This window comes from Culex quinquefasciatus, chromosome 3, assembly GCF_015732765.1.
Source record: "Culex quinquefasciatus strain JHB chromosome 3, VPISU_Cqui_1.0_pri_paternal, whole genome shotgun sequence".
Taxonomy (NCBI): Eukaryota; Metazoa; Arthropoda; class Insecta; order Diptera; family Culicidae; genus Culex; species Culex quinquefasciatus.
The window spans coordinates 28669793-28689451 of record NC_051863.1 but is presented as its reverse complement, the minus strand read 5'-3'; the positions used below and the strand labels follow the sequence as shown (position 1 = coordinate 28689451).

General features: G+C 30.9%; 1 protein-coding gene across 1 annotated transcript in view; it reads left to right on the top strand.

The window, feature by feature from the left end:
• The window catches only part of LOC6038147 (R3H and coiled-coil domain-containing protein 1), an 85255-nt gene extending 69072 nt beyond the window's left edge, over nucleotides 1–16183 (top strand). Inside the window, exons 5-9 of the mRNA XM_038260711.1 lie at nucleotides 392–713; nucleotides 782–1706; nucleotides 15118–15307; nucleotides 15369–15605; nucleotides 15672–16183. Of these exons, the coding sequence (XP_038116639.1) occupies nucleotides 392–713; nucleotides 782–1706; nucleotides 15118–15307; nucleotides 15369–15605; nucleotides 15672–15721 (1724 nt within the window). The 3' untranslated portion in view covers nucleotides 15722–16183. The remainder of the gene's footprint in view (nucleotides 1–391; nucleotides 714–781; nucleotides 1707–15117; nucleotides 15308–15368; nucleotides 15606–15671) is intronic.
• Nucleotides 16184–19659: the final 3476 nt, after the last annotated feature.

Genomic DNA, 19659 nt, shown 5'->3' with positions numbered 1-19659 from the left:
ATTTAAATCAACATTATCAAAAAATCCAATCTAAAAAATTACAAAATTTAAAACGGAACTTTGTAAAATCATTTTTAAACAACTGAAAAAAATAATAATAAAGTTTCTGATTTTACGAAAATTGTCAATGGTTTGATTTGTTATAATTCATTAGGATATTTTTTGATGGTTGATATTGACTTTTTTATAAAGAGTTTTTTGTTTCAAATATTTTTTTTGTTAAGAAATGCCTATTATTTGAGTTTCTGGAAAAGTCGGGAATTTGAAAATTGGATTCGAGTGGTCACCCTGCAATTTTTTTCAGGCACTCTTTGGTTGAAACAACTTATTTTATACTAAATCTTACTGAACTCAACACTCAAATATCAAATATCATTTTTATCTTTTCCAGCCTCATCTGCCTCGGCCCTGCTCGCCTCATCCCCGCCAACTTCCGGCTGCAAGCTCCCCTCGCCCGGCATCTACCGACCGCCGGCCGCACGGAAGGCACTCAAATTTGTTTCCGCCGACAGCTCGCAGCTCTCTCCTGCGGCAGCCGGTGAGGGTCATCCGTTTCTACCCCCTCCACCAGCACCTCCTTCCGCCCAGAATGTGACCACCCCTCCGGCCGAGGGAAGCAGTGCATTTAAGGTCCAGCCCGATAGCAACAACAACAACACCAGTACTACCAACGAGGACGGCGATCTTGGCGCTGAAGCTCAACAGCAGGCCAAGTGAGTAATTTTTGGGGTTATTCTGACGGGTTGTTGGAATTGAAACGATCTTTTGTTCTTATTTGTAGACCCGCCCGTGCCCACCGCGAACGACGACCGGACCGTGCCGTGTACATTCCGCGAGCTCGTCGCAGCCAAACGACACCTCCGGTGACCAGCGCGCCCACGACCACCACTTCGTCTACGACAGTTCCTCCAGCTGCTGCGGTTGTGCCCTGCTCGGAACCCCCGGAACCGTCGGTTCCCGTTCCACTGGTTAGCAACTGTCCCCTCAGGGCCAGCAAAAAGGAACGCTCTTCGCGGCGATCCAAGCCAAAGGACAAGTCAACGACGGTTTCAACGGTGACTGCCTCTGTGATAACTCGGTCGGAAGATTCCGCGACGAAACCAGCCAAAAGCGAAGCCGTTGCCAGCTTCAAAAACCGCAGTCACAGCGTTGAAGAGTCGTGCCCAGCGATCACCGCCACGAACAAAGAGATCGTCAAGCTTAAAAAGCAGAAATCCGAAGAAGTCCCACGCGAAAACAACGCGGAGCTCGTGACGAAGGAACGCCGTAGTAACGGCAGCATTTTAACCGAACTCAACGGAAGCTCGAAAGACGCCAGCGCCATGAACAAGCCAAGCCGGCAGCGGGCCAGCTCCAAGCAGCAGCTCATCACGAACGGTGGTCCGGCGACGGAAAAGATCGACAGGGACGAAAGGGAATTGCGCAAGGCGTCGCAGGAGATCAACCGAAGCAACAGGCGCATCATCAAGCAGACGTTCGCGTCCAATGTGCTGGAAATTGCCGAACAGCAGCAGGACGTCAGCAGCGGCGGCAAGGAGAATGGACATGTGGCGCCGGCGACGGATTCCAGAGAGGTGAATCCCGAGGAGGATGACTGGGAGACGATGTACGACGACAACGGGGACTGTTTGAACCCGAAGCTGATGGAGGAGCTGACGTCGGCGGTGGGGAAGGTTTCGATCGAGGTGCCACAGTCGGATTACAAGGTAGGATTCGATCCAGAAACCACGTGGTCTATATTGATTTTAGGGAGTTGGCGAATATAATCAAAACCAAAAAACCCTTAATTTGATCAAAAATGCATATTCTAAATAGTTTACAGTTGCTATTAGATTGCCCTTAGTTTTTTTTAATTGCGATTTCTGAAGTTTTGGAAAAACACACAAAAACATTGTTGCCATTCCTATTTGAAACTTTTTCTTTTACTTTTTCTAAGAGTTCTACTTTCCAATACTTCTTAAAGATCAAAAATTGGTTGAACAATTGATTTTTGGCATTTTTTTTAACTCAACAACCCAAAATAAGATAAAAATAAAATTCTTGATTCGATTATCCGAAGTGAATATCGAGTCCCGACTGTATAAATAATAAATAATAGTTATAGTGGCTAGCCCTACTGTGTTGTTTTTACCGCAGAGAAGACTCTGTGAAAGATTTCTAGAGTTTGAGTTTCATGAAATTTTGCAGGCTGGGCATGTGAATTTAAAAAAGAAAATCTTGAATTCTAGACCGATTTGGTGTTTTTGAAAAAGTATTGACTTTCTGTATCGACTTTTAGGAAAAATAGCTACACGGAAAACATATTTCCCGATTTGAATTTGAATTTTCAAAATACGTATTTTTTAATTTTTGATTTTTTTTAAAATGTTTTAAGGGACTCTGGCATAATCTGGTACCGGAGCCATATTTTTTTAAATTGTGATTTTTGGATAAAAAATTGTCAAACTAAATTTCAAAACCATTTTTCATTACAAACCAAATTTACAATAGTTTTCATGTCATAGAGCATTTTGAGGGATTTTTTTTGAAAATTGTGAAGTTTTTTCCATTTTAAAATATTTTATGAAAACATAGCAATCCTAAAAAAATTCAAATGCCTCAAACTTAAAAACGATACACTCTATCAAAAATAATGTAAAGTAATTTTTCATTGAAAATTAGACTTCGCATGTAAAATGATTTTAAAATTTTTGTTTGGCAATCTTTTCTCCGAAAATCTTTTTTTTACACAAAAAAAATGAATAATCAGATTTTGCAATATCTTAAACTCAAGCGCAAACATGCATTTTTATGGTCATTGAAATTTCGTATGATTTTCAATTTATTAGTGTTTTTTTTTTTATAAAATACTAAATTTTCACAAATTACCGTATTTTTTCGAAAATACTCAATTTTTCATATTATGGGTTATGCTTCGTTTGATACTACATATATTGCATATTTTGAAAATTTGAGTATTTTAGAAAAAATACGGTAATTTGTGAAAAATTTGAAAATTTCAAAAAAATACTGCAATAAGTTTAAAAAGCATACATAATATCAAATCGTTTGATACCCATATTGCAAAGTTTTAAAATTTAAATATTTTCTGAAAAAATACGGTATTTTGTGAAAAAAAAAATAATATTTTACAATAAACTCAATAAATCAATTTTAAAAAGCATAGAAAATTTTGAAAATTTGAGTACTTCGGAACATATACTTGATTTTTTTTTACATTTTCCATAAAAAAAAACTCTATTAATGTGAAAAAGCAAATCAAATTTTGCTTCGTTTGATACCCATATTGTGAGAATTTGAGCATTTTAGAAAAAATACGGTAAATTGTATTTTTTTTTACTCTAATGAAATGAAAAAGCTTAACAAATCTCGATACCTATATAAGAAATTATGAAAATTTGAGTATTTTCGAAAAAAATACGATATTTTGTGAACAATTTTGAGTACATATTAATACTTTGAAACTTACTACATATTTTCTTAGTGAAAGCATTGGAAATTTAAAATGATATTGTTGAATTAATCGATTTTAGAAAGATTTAAAAAATGAGTTATCGTCCATTATCGGCGAAAAGATGATCGCAGATAGAAACACGAAATAACGATAACGATAGATTATCGTTATCGTCACCACGATAACGATAACCATTATTGTTATCGTCAGGCGATAATATTATCGTCGATATTCTATCGATTAACTACCTTGATATGAACGAACGTTCAAATCAACAATAAAACAAAAAAAAGAAAAACTGCCGCTAGAGGACAATCGCACATGGACAACGCGAACCTAGCGGCAAAAATGAGAAACATGCCGTCCGGTAATCCATAGACACTGTTTTTTTTCATAAATTCATTTTTTCGGGTTTTTTCCAATCTTGAAACTACTTTTTTTGCAATTCCGTCGTGAAACTATTTACTTTTCCTGTCATTCTTGAACGACGAAATAGCCTACTTTTCTGTACCAAAAATAACAGAATCGAATAGCAACACTTTTCAAAATAAATGCTGAAAAGTTCTACTTTTCAAGCCCTAAAATGGATGCTGAAAAGTTGAACTTTTCAGCATTTGTTTCGAAAAGTAACACTTTTCAACATTTTTTTTTATTTAAACGATTTATTGACAAAATACATGAAAATTTGACATAAAATTTCACTCAGTGTGTGTTTTTTTGAATTGCAAAAAATGTTGTATGGAACTCGTTGCAAAACTTGATTTTTCCAGCACTCTTCGTATTTATCCAACTCGGTGAACCTCGTTGGATAAATGTACGACTCGTGCTGAAAAAATCCTCTTTTTGCAACTTGTTGCATAAACTACTATTTCAAAAAAAAAATAGCTTAAATTATGGCCTACTGGTACTTTAAAGCACTTTTTATTAATCTAATGTGGTAAGGTTTGTCAAAACCGTTTCCTGTGAGAAAAAATTAAATTTAAAAAAATATGAATACATACTTTGATACACTGAACGCCCGACCATGGTAATTTTAAGAACATTTGCTAAAAATGCTGCGGAATGTTTTCAGAAAAAATACGTCGGTGCGTGTTCTCAATTTAACCCTACAATATGGTAGCAATTACCATGGTTGGGTTTTCAGTGTATGCACGACAGCTCCTAAATTTTAGATGAAGAGATTTATGAAGAAAAAAAAAACAATTTCGCTAAATGGATTCATTCGCAATTCGCAATTTTCAGTGTAAGAACGGGCCTTGACCGATCTTATGCACTAGGTTCCCGACGAACACGCACTGCCCTTACACCTACATCTCACCCTTGCTCTGAGTCAGTACGAGCAGCACGCTAGAACACGCTTTGAGTGTTCGTGCCAGGCATGCACACCTTCTTTTCCGGTTACGCATTTTAACTCGGCCGGGGGTGGTACATTACGTAGGGTTTGATGTAAGTATAAGCGCCTAACCATTTAAAGTGTGCCTATAACAACTTTCATTAAAGCAAAAACTGTTATATTTTTAGTTTGAATTAAAAAACTAATTGTTATTTACTGTGTATTTATTGTTTTCTCCTGAAATCTTCCCTATTGTTGAGTCGTGTTTATCTGTTGCTATTTCTTCTGTCGCGGTGTTTTGTTACAATATTTTGGTCCTAAGCATTTTATAAAAGTTTTTCAAAAGTACAATAGTAATATTTGTGTTGATTCTTTGATCATTCCAAAAATTGAGTAAGGGCTCGAACCTCATTTGTTTGAAGAAAAGGGTGAAGATTCAAAACAATGGACAGTGAAAAAAAATATACTATTTGAAGAATCAATAGTAAAAGAAAGATAGTAATTGATGAAGTAGATAAAGAAATTAACAACAAAATAAATCGCTGCCAAATTAAGGGAAAACAGACAGTTTGTTACAGCAGCATCAATTAGTAAATAGAGTGGAAAAACGTTGAGAAATAAGAGAATCAAGAAAATAACAGAATATAGATGGTAGATAGAGGCTGGATCCTATTAGAGAACGGACATCTCAAACCAAAGCACCAATCGAAGCACGAGAACTGTCAAACGGAGGTACCAATCGAGCAAAAGACAAAGGATTTTGCTCGATAGGCACCTCCGTTTGACAGCTCCGTGCCTCGATCGGCACTTCAGGCTTGAGATGTCCGTTCTCCAATAAGCTCCAGGCTCTCTAATGGTAGATAAAAACGGAAAGAAGAGAAACCCCGTTGTGCGATGTTTCAGGTACATCCACAGCAGTTGACTCAACATACTGCGAATCAAAACAATACCGTCTACAATCACAAATTACTTCCCTTTCCCACATTGTCGCGCCCCTTTCTTTTAGCCGTCTCGACTCTGACCCGCGGTGGTCAAAGGTTTACGATCCGTTTCCACAGGCCACCAGCTAGGTCATCATGAAAACCAAGCCAACGTGGAGGTAAGAAAATAGGACACTCGCAAGGAACCAGAGCTATACTGTTCTGATCAAGATAATTCGGATGATCTAACAGAACTACGGATGTAGTTAGTTACGCTCCTTCCAGGATGTTCCTTACGTGGACGTCAACCGAAGAGCACGCAACAAGGTCAGTGCCATTGCATGCTCTTAGGTATCAATCCTTCCCGCATAAAGATTTCTGATGAACTTACAGTAAATTTTAACGTTACAAAACGATAAAATATATTGTCATTTTGACAGTGTTTTAACAGTAGACAGCATCGTTTTTTAAGATAATTTGCGTCGTATTTTGGGATTTTACCATAAAAAAGGGGGGTTGTTATGCACCGGTACCATAAAAATTTCGAAATTTTTCCATACATTTTTTTACCAAATACGACGCATTTTACTGTTAATCTAATGTTGCATTTTCATCCAAAAACTCGTCCTGACTATAGAAATCATCATACATTAATAATAAAAACAGCAAGCATTACAATGCATTGCACAGTCAATTTACAGTTCTTCATGGTTTTTATCTAGTAAATGATGCGGTAAAAACTATATGCGGACAATAAAACTAATAAGCATTACAATGAATTACACAGTAAAATTATAATTCTTTATGGTTTATTCCCCACTAAATACTACTGTGAAAACTATTTTCGGACATTAAAATAAATATTAAATAAAGTAAATTTTACAGTAGTTTTATTGTTATTCATAGTATGTTATTTATATTCAACATTGAACCACTTTGTTTATTTGTTCATGAATTGTTAACGCCTTCTTCAGCTTTTTGCAAATCGCCAAAAGGAATCCTTCCACGACGTTTTCTTTCGCTTTCGATTCCGTTTGAAACCCTCGATCGAGACCGGTTCCTGTTCCCCCTCGGGTGGGTGATGCCGTGGTGTGTTCAGTCTGTCCGCCGGTACCTTTTGTCGACTGGAGACTCCGGATTGATTTGCTGGTATTAATAAATGAGAAGACAATTAAGTTAAGAAAAATCTTTATTTAAATAATCAAAATCTGGGGGGATGAGACGAGAGAATGCGTAACGTGATTTTCGAATGAGCACAAGCGTGACTTTTTCTTTGCACTTGAATAATTTGTTTTGAAATCTTCTGTGCGCATTTTTTTTTCCAAGTTTTCGGAAGACAAATAACTGCGTCAGAAGTGGGTGAAGTTTTGCGAAGTCGGTTTGGAACAAAATGTAAGCAAGAGCTCTAAGAAGTACAGTGCCCATTTTGAGACAAAGTACAAGTCTTAATAAATAACGTTTTGTACTAGAAAAAGCGAATCGTGCCCACAATTCGGGCGGAATCAATTGTTGGAGACGACCTCCGGATGAGCACTGAAAAGGGAGAAATAGCCAGTAGGAAGTGGGTTCATTGGAGAAAGAATGGCTCTACGACGACTTTACTGGTAATGGTTATGGTGATACGGAGAATAATTACAAAAGGTTCGCTATATCAAAAGAAAAAGAAAATCAACAAACCATATTTGGTTTTTACAATAATTTCCCTAATGAATGATTACAATACTTGCTGCTTCTGGCGAACAGTAAAATGGCTCCGCTTTACAGTTCAAAACGGTTCCGCTTTTGAACCGCTCTATTCACCCCCCCCAGATCAAAATTCTCAGATTTTATTCTGAGATTCTTAAATGCTTTTATTCAAGATATTTAAAAAAAAACTTTGGTTATTAAATTTAAAATTTATTTAAGCCCTTTATTTTAAATTTCTCAAATTATCAAATCGAATGCAGACTGTATTTGAATTTTTGAAACCCACAGTTTCTAATTTAATTTTTTATACCGTCGTTTTTTAATTTTATATTTTCAGGATTTGGGAGTTTTGAAATTGTAGAATTTCAATTTGCTTTAAATTTTTAAATTTTCTTTTTTCAAGTTTTGAAAAAAAATATTTAAATGTATAATTTTCAAATGTTTAAATTGCTAAATTTCAAAATCTAAGATATCTTAACTTTTGAATTCTTCATTTCGTTGATCAAGCTTCCGTGTCCCGTAATCAAATAGCTCCGCACCGTTGCAAATGCCTCCTGTAAAAGAAAAAAAAACACAAAATAAACTTAAGAAAGTTACCCAAGCAGACCATTGTTTTTTTGCAAGCAGTTGACTTAGTCAAACTTTTCGACACCCTCAGCAAACGTCAAATCAGTACAAACTGGTGCCGAATCTCTTCCAGAAAAGATCCGGCAATAATTTTTATGGTTTGACGTTTGCGGAAAGAATCTTGAAAATTTAAACAAATCACTTAATGCATCAGACCATGACAAACATCTGCTGCTGCTGCAGGAGGGGTTCCGCCATCTCCAAATTTCATGAAACGCCTGATATTTACATCCCGGAGCTCTTCTGATTCGTTGACGATTGAGGATCCTGTAAAATAGAAAAAAAAGGTATTTCCTAAGAGGGCTATAAAAATGGGGCTGGATACACTTCAAACGACGACGACGGAACGTGTGAGCGGCATAAACAATCGGACGCGACTGGCAACTTCTTTCAAACCGTTTCGGAAGAAATTCCAAAACATAACCACACACAAACACTACAAACGTCGGCGATGACGATGCACAAATCTTGGACGCGATTGCCAACTTCTTTGGAACCGGAAGAAGTTCAAAACACACGCACCCACACATGACCGACGACGGAATCTGGCACACATCCTGGACGTATCTGGCAACTTTTATCCAAACCGGTCCGGAAGGACGACGACAACAGAATCTGGCACAAATCCCGGACGCATCTGGTAACTTCTTCCAAACCGGTCCGGAAGAAGTACCAAAACACACGTACCTACTTCAAACGACGACGATGGCGACGGAATCTGCCCCAAATTGCGGACGCATTAATGTTCTTCACCGGTCCAAATACTCACCAAAAGTTGCTGACACTAATCCTCTTCTCCTCCCGGATCAGTCACCCGGCAGATTTGACGCCGGGAGTTTGGTTTTCACAAGCACACGCGATTTCATTTCGATTAAAACTTTTGAAACTGCGGCCAAACAAAACAGGATCGAACACGCATCGCGAGTGAAAAAATTTGACAGCTTGCTCAACCCGCTCAACCATGGTGCGTTCGTTTGGGAGCGTCGTACGGTTCAGGCGACGACGTCAGGTGTCATGGTGTGTTCGTTTTGGGATCCTTATTATTTTATGCCTTTTCTATTTTTGAGTAAAAATGTTAAAATATTAAAATGTTAAAATATTAAAATGTTAAAATGTTAAAATGTTAAAATGTTAAAATGTTAAAATGTTAAAATGTTAAAATGTTAAAATGTTAAAATGTTAAAATGTTAAAATGTTAAAATGTTAAAATGTTAAAATGTTAAAATGTTAAAATGTTAAAATGTTAAAATGTTAAAATGTTAAAATGTTAAAATGTTAAAATGTTAAAATGTTAAAATGTTAAAATGTTAAAATGTTAAAATGTTAAAATGTTAAAATGTTAAAATGTTAAAATGTTAAAATGTTAAAATGTTAAAATGTTAAAATGTTAAAATGTTAAAATGTTAAAATGTTAAAATGTTAAAATGTTAAAATGTTAAAATGTTAAAATGTTAAAATGTTAAAATGTTAAAATGTTAAAATGTTAAAATGTTAAAATGTTAAAATGTTAAAATGCTAAAATGTTAAAATGTTAAAATGTTAAAATGTTAAAATGTTAAAATGTTAAAATGTTAAAATGTTAAAATGTTAAAATGTTAAAATGTTAAAATGTTAAAATGTTAAAATGTTAAAATGTTAAAATGTTAAAATGTTAAAATGTTAAAATGTTAAAATGTTAAAATGTTAAAATGTTAAAATGTTAAAATGTTCAAATGTTAAAATGGTAAAATGTTAAAATGTTAAAATGTTAAAATGTTAAAATGTTAAAATGTTAAAATGTTAAAATGTTAAAATGTTAAATTGTTAAAATGTTAAAATGTTAAAATGTTAAAATGTTAAAATGTTAAAATGTTAAAATGTTAAAATGTTAAAATGTTAAAATGTTAAAATGTTAAAATGTTAAAATGTTAAAATGTTAAAATGTTAAAATGTTAAAATGTTAAAATGTTAAAATGTTAAAATGTTAAAATGTTAAAATGTTAAAATGTTCAAATGTTAAAATGGTAAAATGTTAAAATGTTAAAATGTTAAAATGTTAAAATGTTAAAATGTTAAAATGTTAAAATGTTAAAATGTTAAAATGTTAAAATGTTAAATTGTTAAAATGTTAAAATGTTAAAATGTTGAAATGTTAAAATGTTAAAATGTTAAAATGATAAAATGTTAAAATGTTAAAATGTTAAAATGTTAAAATGTTAAAATGTTAAAATGTTAAAATGTTAAAATGTTAAAATGTTAAAATGTTAAAATGTTAAAATGTTAAAATGTTAAAATGTTAAAATGTTAAAATGTTTAAATGTTTAAATGTTTAAATGTTTAAATGTTTAAATGTTTAAATGTTTAAATGTTTAAATGTTCAAATGTTTAAATGTTTAAATGTTTAAATGTTTAAATGTTTAAATGTTTAAATGTATTAATATTTTAATATTTTAATATATTAATAAATTATAGATTAATATATCAATATATTAATAAATTAATATTTTAATAATTCAATATTTTATTATTTGAATATTTTAATATATTAATATATCAATATATTAATAAATTAATATTTTAATATTTTTTTGTGAGGAACAGTAAAATAATTAATGTTTTAATGCTTAAGTTTTTAAAATTGTTTGATTTGATTTGAGCTTTTCACAAAATCGTTTGTGATGTTTTGTTTTTAAAATATAACTCGTTTTTAATACTTTTATTACATGATTCAAATTATTTTAAAAAAATCGTTAAAAAAAAGTTCACACTACGCAACTATAACATTACAATGAAAGTAATGTAACAAAAAAATTGGAAAAAATGCATTATGAGATTTCCAATACAAAAACCATAAGATTTGCTATATTCATGCATTTTACGATAGTTTTATTGTTTCCATTTATAACATTTCCAATAACAAAACCTTACAATTAGCTGTAACCATGAATTGTATAGTAGCTTCATCGCCATTCCAGTAAAGTTCGAAAAAGTCAACAATAAACTTACCATAAATATTGTAATATGTATTGTAATTGGATGGTTTTAACAGTGCAAATCATCATACATTTTTATGCGGGTTGGCCTGCAATTTCGCTAAATGGATTCATTAGAAAAAAATCTAAATTGAAAAAATACAGTGAAAAGTCGATTTGGGTAAAAAAAGAATTGTGTTACAAGGGATTGGCGTTACCTGAAAGGAACGTCACCTTATTGCTTCCAAATTTGATTTTGTTTCTAGAAAAAAATAACTTAAGTTTATTAGATGTTTTTTTTTTTTACAGTATATGGCAACCCAAAGTTATGAGAACTAAGTTAGGGCATCTCCAGCGCTGGGGTGAAAATCAAATTTGCACCCGGCTCATGAATACCGAGATCAAATTTGCCACCTTGAAAAAATTCCGTCATCCCCACCGCTAGGGTAGCAAATTTGCCACCGAAACAAGCCCACCGCGGGGGGCAAATATGGGTTTTTATCATTTTTTGCTCTCGTTTACCTTCAAAATCAATAATTATGTGTTGATTCATGCCTAGAAATGCTAAAAGTTCATTAAACTTTTTAATCCTGTTGAAAATTTCAAAGAATTTCATTTTTCGAAAATGTCGAAAGTTTTTTTTTTTGTTTGATGCCACTATCCACTGCGACCAGGAATTAGATCTATTGCGGACTTGCAATTCTATTTATAGAATCACAAAGGCTTCTTCTGTTATTAGGCAGATGGGACACGCACACACGCTATTGTTGAGCGACTGTGTCGAGCGATCCACTGCCGTAACTTCGCCGCCGAAGAGGTTTGAATGTTTTTTCAATCCCCTTTGGCTCTGCCTTTTCCACTCTGTACTGTCCAAATGTATCGCTAGAACCGAAGTGCACATTTACGTTTACTTATACCCAGCTAGCCCTTAAGTTCTGGTTTCTGGAAAACTCGTCCCTTCAAAGCACTTTTTGCGATCGGGCCGTGGAGCTCTGTAGGGCAATTATACAGAGAACAGTTGGTCCTTATACATGTGAAGAGTACAGGGGAAAGGATGTGCCAAGCCATGTGGGTTTGAAACCACGATCTTCCGCTCGTACAGCGAAACCTGTAACCATTAGACCACAGGAGCTCGGCTAATGTCGAAAGTTAAACCATTTGCTACCCGATTTGATTCCCACCTAATTTGCTCTCGAGTTTGCCCCCGAGTCTCCCACCGCGCGTAGCAAAGCAGGTATCAAATTTGATCTCAAGTTCATCTGTAGAAGAAAAATATGTGTCGGTACCTGTCGGGTACTCATTTTCTGATACCCGACAAGTACCGGCAAGCCGGGGGCAAAGTTTTGAATGCGTGTTTCGGAGATTTTCTATGTCTGCTCTTGTGGGTGATTCAAAAATTCAAAAAATTCAAAAATTTAAAAATTCAAAAATTCAAAAATTCAAAAATTTAAAAATTCAATAATTCAAAATTCAAAAATTCAAATATTTTAAAATTCAAAAATTTAAAAATTCAAAAATTCAAAAATTCAAAAATTCAAAAATTCAACAATTCAAAAATTTAAAAATTCAAAAATTCAAAAATTCAAAAATTCAAAAATTCAAAAATTCAAAATTCAAAAATTTTAAAATAAAAAAATTCCAAAATTTTATTTTTTTTTACTTTTACAAAATTTTAATTTAAAAAAAATTTCAATTATTTTAGGCTGTTGCATATATTTTTCAAAGTTTATGTTGCCCCCGGTTCAAAAAACCAGGCGGCAAAAAAAATATGTTTTTCAAAAAAGTTCCAAATTTTAAAGGAAATATAAGTCCATCCAACTGAAAACAATTAGAAATGCATTTTCCTGCGTTTAAAATCATATTTAGCATGCTGGGTTCGGTCAAAAATATTTTCAATTTTTGTGGAATTCCAATGTACAGCACCGCAAAAAGTTTTTTTTCGGCGAAAAAAAAATCTCTTCCCCCTTCCCCCTCCCCCCCTCGACCAGGACCAGAGTCGAGGGACATAAACTTCAAAAAATATTTGCAACGGCCTACATTTTTTTTATTTTTCCTCTTATTTTTAAAATTTTTAAATTTTTTAAAAATTTTAAAATCTTTAAAATTTTTAAAAATTTTAAAATTTTTAAAATTTTTAAAAAAATTTAATTTTTTTAGATTTTTTAAATTTTTTAAATTTTCTAAATTTTTTAAATTTTTTAAATTTTTTAAATTTTTTAAATTTTTTAAATTTTTAAATTTTTAAATTTTTAAATTTTTAAATTTTTAAATTTTTAAATTTTTAAATTTTTAAATTTTTAAATTTTTTAAATTTTTTAAATTTTTTAAATTTTTTAATTTTTTTTAAATTTTTAAAATTTTTTAATTTTTTTAAGTTTTTAATTTTTTTAAATTATTTGAATTTTTTAAATTTTTTAAATTTTTTAAATTTTTCAAATTTTTTAAATTTTTCAAATTTTTCAAATTTTTTAAATTTTTTAATTTTTTTTAAATTTTTTAAATTTTTAATTTTTTTTTAATTTTTTAATTTTTTTCAATTTTTTTATTTTTTTTATTTTTTTAATTTTTTAAATTTTTAAATTTTTTAAATTTTTAAAATTTTTTAAATTTTTTAAATTTTTTAAATTTTTAAATTTTTAAATTTTTTAAATTTTTAAATTTTTAAATTTTTAAATTTTTAAATTTTTAAATTTTAAATTTTTAAATTTTTAAATTTTTAAATTTTTAAATTTTTAAATTTTTAAATTTTTAAATTTTTAAATTTTTAAATTTTTAAATTTTTAAATTTTTAAATTTTTAAATTTTTAAATTTTTAAATTTTTAAATTTTTAAATTTTTAAATTTTTAAATTTTTAAATTTTTAAATTTTTAAATTTTTAAATTTTTAAATTTTTAAATTTTTAAATTTTTAAATTTTTAAATTTTTAAATTTTTAAATTTTTAAATTTTTAAATTTTTTAAATTTTTAAATTTTTAAAATTTTTAAATTTTAAAATTTTTAAATTTTTAAATTTTTAAATTTTTAAATTTTTAAATTTTTAAATTTTTAAATTTTTAAATTTTTAAATTTTTAAATTTTTAAATTTTTAAAATTTTTAAATTTTAAATTTTTAAATTTTTAAATTTTTAAAATTTTTAAAATTTTTAAATTTTAAATTTTTAATTTTTAAAATTTTTAAATTTTTAAATTTTTAAATTTTTAAATTTTTAAATTTTTAAATCTTTTAATTTTTAAATTTTTAAATTTTTAAATTTTTAAATTTTTAAATTTTTAAATTTTTAAATTTTTAAATTTTTAAATTTTTAAATTTTTAAATTTTTAAATTTTTAAATTTTTAAATTTTTAAATTTTTAAATTTTTAAATTTTTAAATTTTTAAATTTTTAAATTTTTAAATTTTTAAATTTTTAAATTTTTAAATTTTTAAATTTTTAAATTTTTAAATTTTTAAATTTTTAAATTTTTTAAATTTTTAAATTTTTAAATTTTTAAATTTTTAAATTTTTAAATTTTTTAAATTTTTTAAATTTTTTAAATTTTTTAAATTTTTTAAATTTTTTAAATTTTTTAAATTTTTTAAATTTTTTAAATTTTTTAATTTTTTTTAATTTTTTAAATTTTTTAAATTTTTTTAATTTTTTAATTTTTTATTTTTTTTGTAATTTTTTTAAATTTTTTGAATTTGTTAAATTTTTTAATTTTTTTATTTAATTTTTTTTTAATTTAAAAAAAATTCCGTGCTTGATTCGATTTTCCGTGCATAATTCCATTTGATGCGGTAGCAAACAGGCAGAATACCGGGTAGCAAAGTGAATTCCCGAAGAACTGAGAGCAAATTTGCTACCGCGACAGGTACCGCTTTGCTTCGATGTTTGCACCCAGCGCTGGAGATGCACTTATAACTTTTAATTGATTTTTCAAAGCCAAATTCTATACAATTAGTTAAATGTTAAAATTTTAAGATTGAGTGTGAAATTTGCATAAAAATAACTATCAAAGTTTGTTTTTTATATATTCAAAGATTTTTAAAAGATTTTGGGAACATAACTTTGAAATATGTTTGAATAAAACCTTGTAAGAGTTAGAAACATATCAAGAATGGTATCTTTGGCACTCATGTTTGTAACTATTTTTTCCCCTATCCAGGTCTACCAATCGAAACAGGCCGTCCTCAACGAGGAGGAGTTCCCGCACGTGCTGGAAGTGTCCAACTTCCCGGTGGAATTCAAAACCCAAGATCTCATGATGCTCTTTTCGCAGTACAAAGAGTCGGGCTTCGACATCAAGTGGGTGGACGACACGCATGCCCTCGCCGTGTTTAGCAGTTCCAAAATTGGTAAGAAAAAATCTTCCCTTTAGCTTCCAAATTTTAATAAATTTGACCCTCCCCTTTCCAGCGGCCGAGGTGCTCGCCAACGGACACACCTTCGTCAAGCTGAAACCGCTGGCCGAGGCGACCGTCGAGTCGCGCACCAAGGCCCGCAAGTGTTCCTCCTCGCTGCAGCCGTACCGACCGCGGCCGGAAACGTGTGCGGCCCTGGCGCGACGGCTCGTCACGACGGCGCTGGGCGTCCGGCTAAAGACGGCCCCCGAGGAGCGCGAAAACGAACGGCGCGTCCTGCGGGAAGCCAAGGGTTAGTTCATTTCGCCAAGTTTCCTAAATCTAGATTAAAATTATATTTTCCCATCCTTTTCTGTAGAACGAAAACTTCTTGCGGCCAAACAGCGGGAGGAAATCTGGGAGAGCTAAAGAACTGCTGCACCTTCTGGGCCAACATTCTCTGTGTTCGCGCTGCCATAATCTTTTCTTCTTACCATTTATTGTACATTTTAAAGCGAAATCGAATCCGCCTGTCGATGTGATTGTTGGGCGCGCGAGTTGCTGTTTTGTATGAATGTAGCTCGTTTTTTTTCTGTTAGTTTCTGGAAGCAAATATCGCGAAACGAACGAAAGAATTCAGGAAGATTTGGATTGAGAGCAGAAACCACGAGGAAGCTATATATTTAAGGAACCGATGAGAATGAGCCTAGCTGTAATAAAAAGAGCGAGAGAGAGAAAGGTATGGAAAGAATGCTTATTTACAGGATTTTATCGTAAGAGCGATTCGATAGGTGTGCTAGGGAAGCAAGCATAGAATTTTATTTGTAACGATATTTAAGAACAATAAACCAGAACATTTAGTGGAAAATAATGGTTTCCACACAGTTGAAACGATTGTGGTTATTAAATTTATAGAACAAAAAAGAATTTCACATTTTCACCACACGAACAAAATACTAGAGACATATGTCTTTTGATATATTTTAAAAACTTTTTTTCGTAAAATCGCGATAACTCGTGATGTTCATAAGCAAACCCCTTATATCTATATATCAATTTTTTTGTAATTGTCTGCTCTACAACTTTGTAGAACATTGCTACATTCTAAAAAATAACCCTGCAAAGTTAGAAAAAACACGAAATTTTAAAATGAAAAATTTTGTTCTAAATGAAAAAATGTAGATTCAAAAAGTACATTAAATTTCCCATAAAATGACATGTTCCAAAAATTTTTACAGCCTAATAACGGAAAATGGGAGAATTTTTTAAACTTTTTTAGTGTTTTTTTCGATGAAAAATATGTTTTTTCGGAATTCTGAGTACGCTATCAAATCGGGCGTCTAATTTTACATAAAAGTCCCTTTGACACCAAATTTCTATCTCATCACCGTTTCAGGCTGCAAATTATTGAAAAACACCTATTTTTTCGCATGTTCAAAAATGGAAGGGGTCGAACCGCCCCTCCGTCACGAGATATCAAAAACGGACCTCGGATTCGTGATCAGGGACAAAAGTTACCCCTTAGGACAAAGTTTCACGCGAATCGAAGAGGGGTCGGGGCAACTTTTCCCGATTTCGTGTGAGTTGGTAGAGAATAACCCTAATATAAAATTCATTAAGAAAAGCTGAAAGAAAGAAAAAGATTTTTAGAATCTTTCTGAAGCGTTAGATTTTTTTTTAATTTTCAAACTTTTCATCAGTTTTAATATTAATAGAATAGACTTAATATTAAAATATTTTGAAAAGAAATAAGGATTTTGAATAGACAACATATTCAAAATCCTTTTTTCTTTCATTTTTAATGATTTTATAATTATGAAAACATGAAAACATTAAATTGAAAAAAAAAATATGTAGTGCCCTTTATTGTTTACTTTAAGATTTTTTTTTAGTAATTCAAATGATTACTTTAACATTATTCTTTTTTTTTTAATATTCCAAAGGTCTCCAATCAAAGAAAATTTATTTTTTTATTTTCATTTATTTTAATCCTGAGCAATTCCATGTCAAATAGGGTATCGGTTGTACCCGACCCTCTCCGATTTCAATGAAACTTTGTAGACATGTTATCCTAGGCCTATAAAAGCCATTTTTGTGTATATGGAGCCAGTTACACTCGATAATGATATTTGAGAAGAGCGTAAGTGTTTTAAATATTTTTGTATTTCGTAATTTAAATATTGCTGTATCTCGAAGCCGTTGCATCGTATAAAAAAGTGGTCAAACACAAACTTGTAGGAAATTTGACGGGCTTTCCGAAAAAAAAAAAACTCTAAAAGAAAAAAGCACTCCTTTTTATGAGATTTTTTGATTTTTAAGTTTAAAAGTTAAATTTGAAGGTGAGCCCACGATTTTTTTTTCGTTCAATTTTTTTATGAAAATAGCCTAAGATGTTACAAAAAGACTCACGAAAAATGCAGGATGGAGCAGCTCACCTAACAAAATTCAGCTTATATCTGCAAGCCCATGCATCCAATTGAAATGTGGTCAAAGACAAACTTATAGGAAATTGGACGAGCTTTTCGGTAAAAATATTATCAAGACTGAAAAATCAAGTCTGTCATATAGAAATCGCCAAAAACCATCAAAAACCCAATTTTTTCCACATTTTTATTTTTAAAACCGCTGTAACTTCACAAGGGTTGAACTTAGGACGGTGGTCAATATGGAGACTTTGATGTAAAATTGTCTGGAGAATCGACTCTCGTGTTCGGTTTTTGAAAATTTTGACGTTTAGAGCACTTTTGAAAAAAAAAAAACAGTTTCAGTAAATGATTTTTGTATTTTGTTAGGTGAGCTGCTCCATCCTGCATTTTTCTTGAGGCTTTTTGTAACATCTTAGGCTATTTTCATAAAAATATTGAACGAAAAAAAATCGTGGACTCACCTTCAAATTTGACTTTTAAACATAAAAATCAAAAAATCTCATAAAAGTGGAGTGCTTTTTTCTTTCAGTGTATTTTTTTTTCGGAAAGCCCGTAAAATTTCCTACAAGTTTGTCTTTGACCACTTTGTGATACGACGCAACGGCTTCGAGATACAGCAATATTGAAATTACAAAATACAAAAATATTTAAAACACTTACGCCCTTCTCAAATGTCATTATCGAGTGTAACTGGCTCCATATACACAAAAATGGCTTTTATAGGCCTAGGATAACATGTCTACAAAGTTTCATTGAAATCGGAGAGGGTCGTGAAAAAAGTACCTAAAAAATTCCTGTTTTGGGCTGGAATGATGAATGTTGAAATGTTGAAATCACAAATTTGAAAAAGATATCAAAATTTTAGGAAAAAAATATTTTCGTGAATTTATTAATTTGAATGCTTAAACAGTAATTTGTGTTATTATTTGTTAAAAAATTTTAAATCCGGCTTGAAATTTGAAATTTTCAAATGTTTTGGAAACTAGAAAAATGCGATGGTTTCATTCCTCGATTAATTTTTCAAGAGGTCCTATCTGCATAGTAAATCCATAACTCAAAGGTAGGTTGTTTTGCAAATTTACTCTGGAATTCATATTACCGGCTCAAATCTAAAATAAATTTGTTCGCCCTTAAGCATGACTTTGGCGGCCCCTATTGTAAGATTCCTTTTCGAAAATTCTTAATTCTCAAAATTATAAAATTATAAACTTTTAATCAAAGAAATTGAAAAAAATAAGATTTTTATAAATTTGTAGATGTTATCATCTAAGATTACAGAAAATCAGAAAATTCAAAGCATTTTTGGAGTTATATTTTAGGTTAGAGACCCAAATTTCGAGAAAAATGAAAATTTCGTGGTTCGATTATCCGGAGAGGAAATTTTGGTCGAGTACGATTTAATTTAATAGTTTCAAATCCCTAGATTTCTGAATTTCCCGTTTTGAAATAATACATTTCAAAACTTTAAATCCTGAAAAAAATGTTTTTGAATTTTAAATATTTTGAATTTAAATTTTAGAACTTTAATTTTTATTTTAGTTTTTTTTATTTCTGAATTTATATTTTTTTGAATTTATTTTTTGATTTTAAAGTACTGAATTTAAAAAAAATATTTGAATGAATTTTAAAATTGGTGGAGAATTTCCACCAAATTCGGAAATGGATTTTACTTATATTCTTTGAATTGGCTCAAACTTTGTGGGGGCCTTCCCTATATCCTAAGAAGTCATTTAGTGCCATTGCCATTGCCCATACAATTTTGCCAGATGTTCCTACAAAAATGGTACATCAAATTTGAAATTCTGCAACCTGTGCTGCAACTTGTCAAGGAATTTTTCGATTGATTTGATGACTTGGGCAAAGTTGTAGGACTAATCAGAAAAAATGGTACACAAAAAATTTGGTGTATTAATTCACTTTTTTCACAAACAAAAACAATTT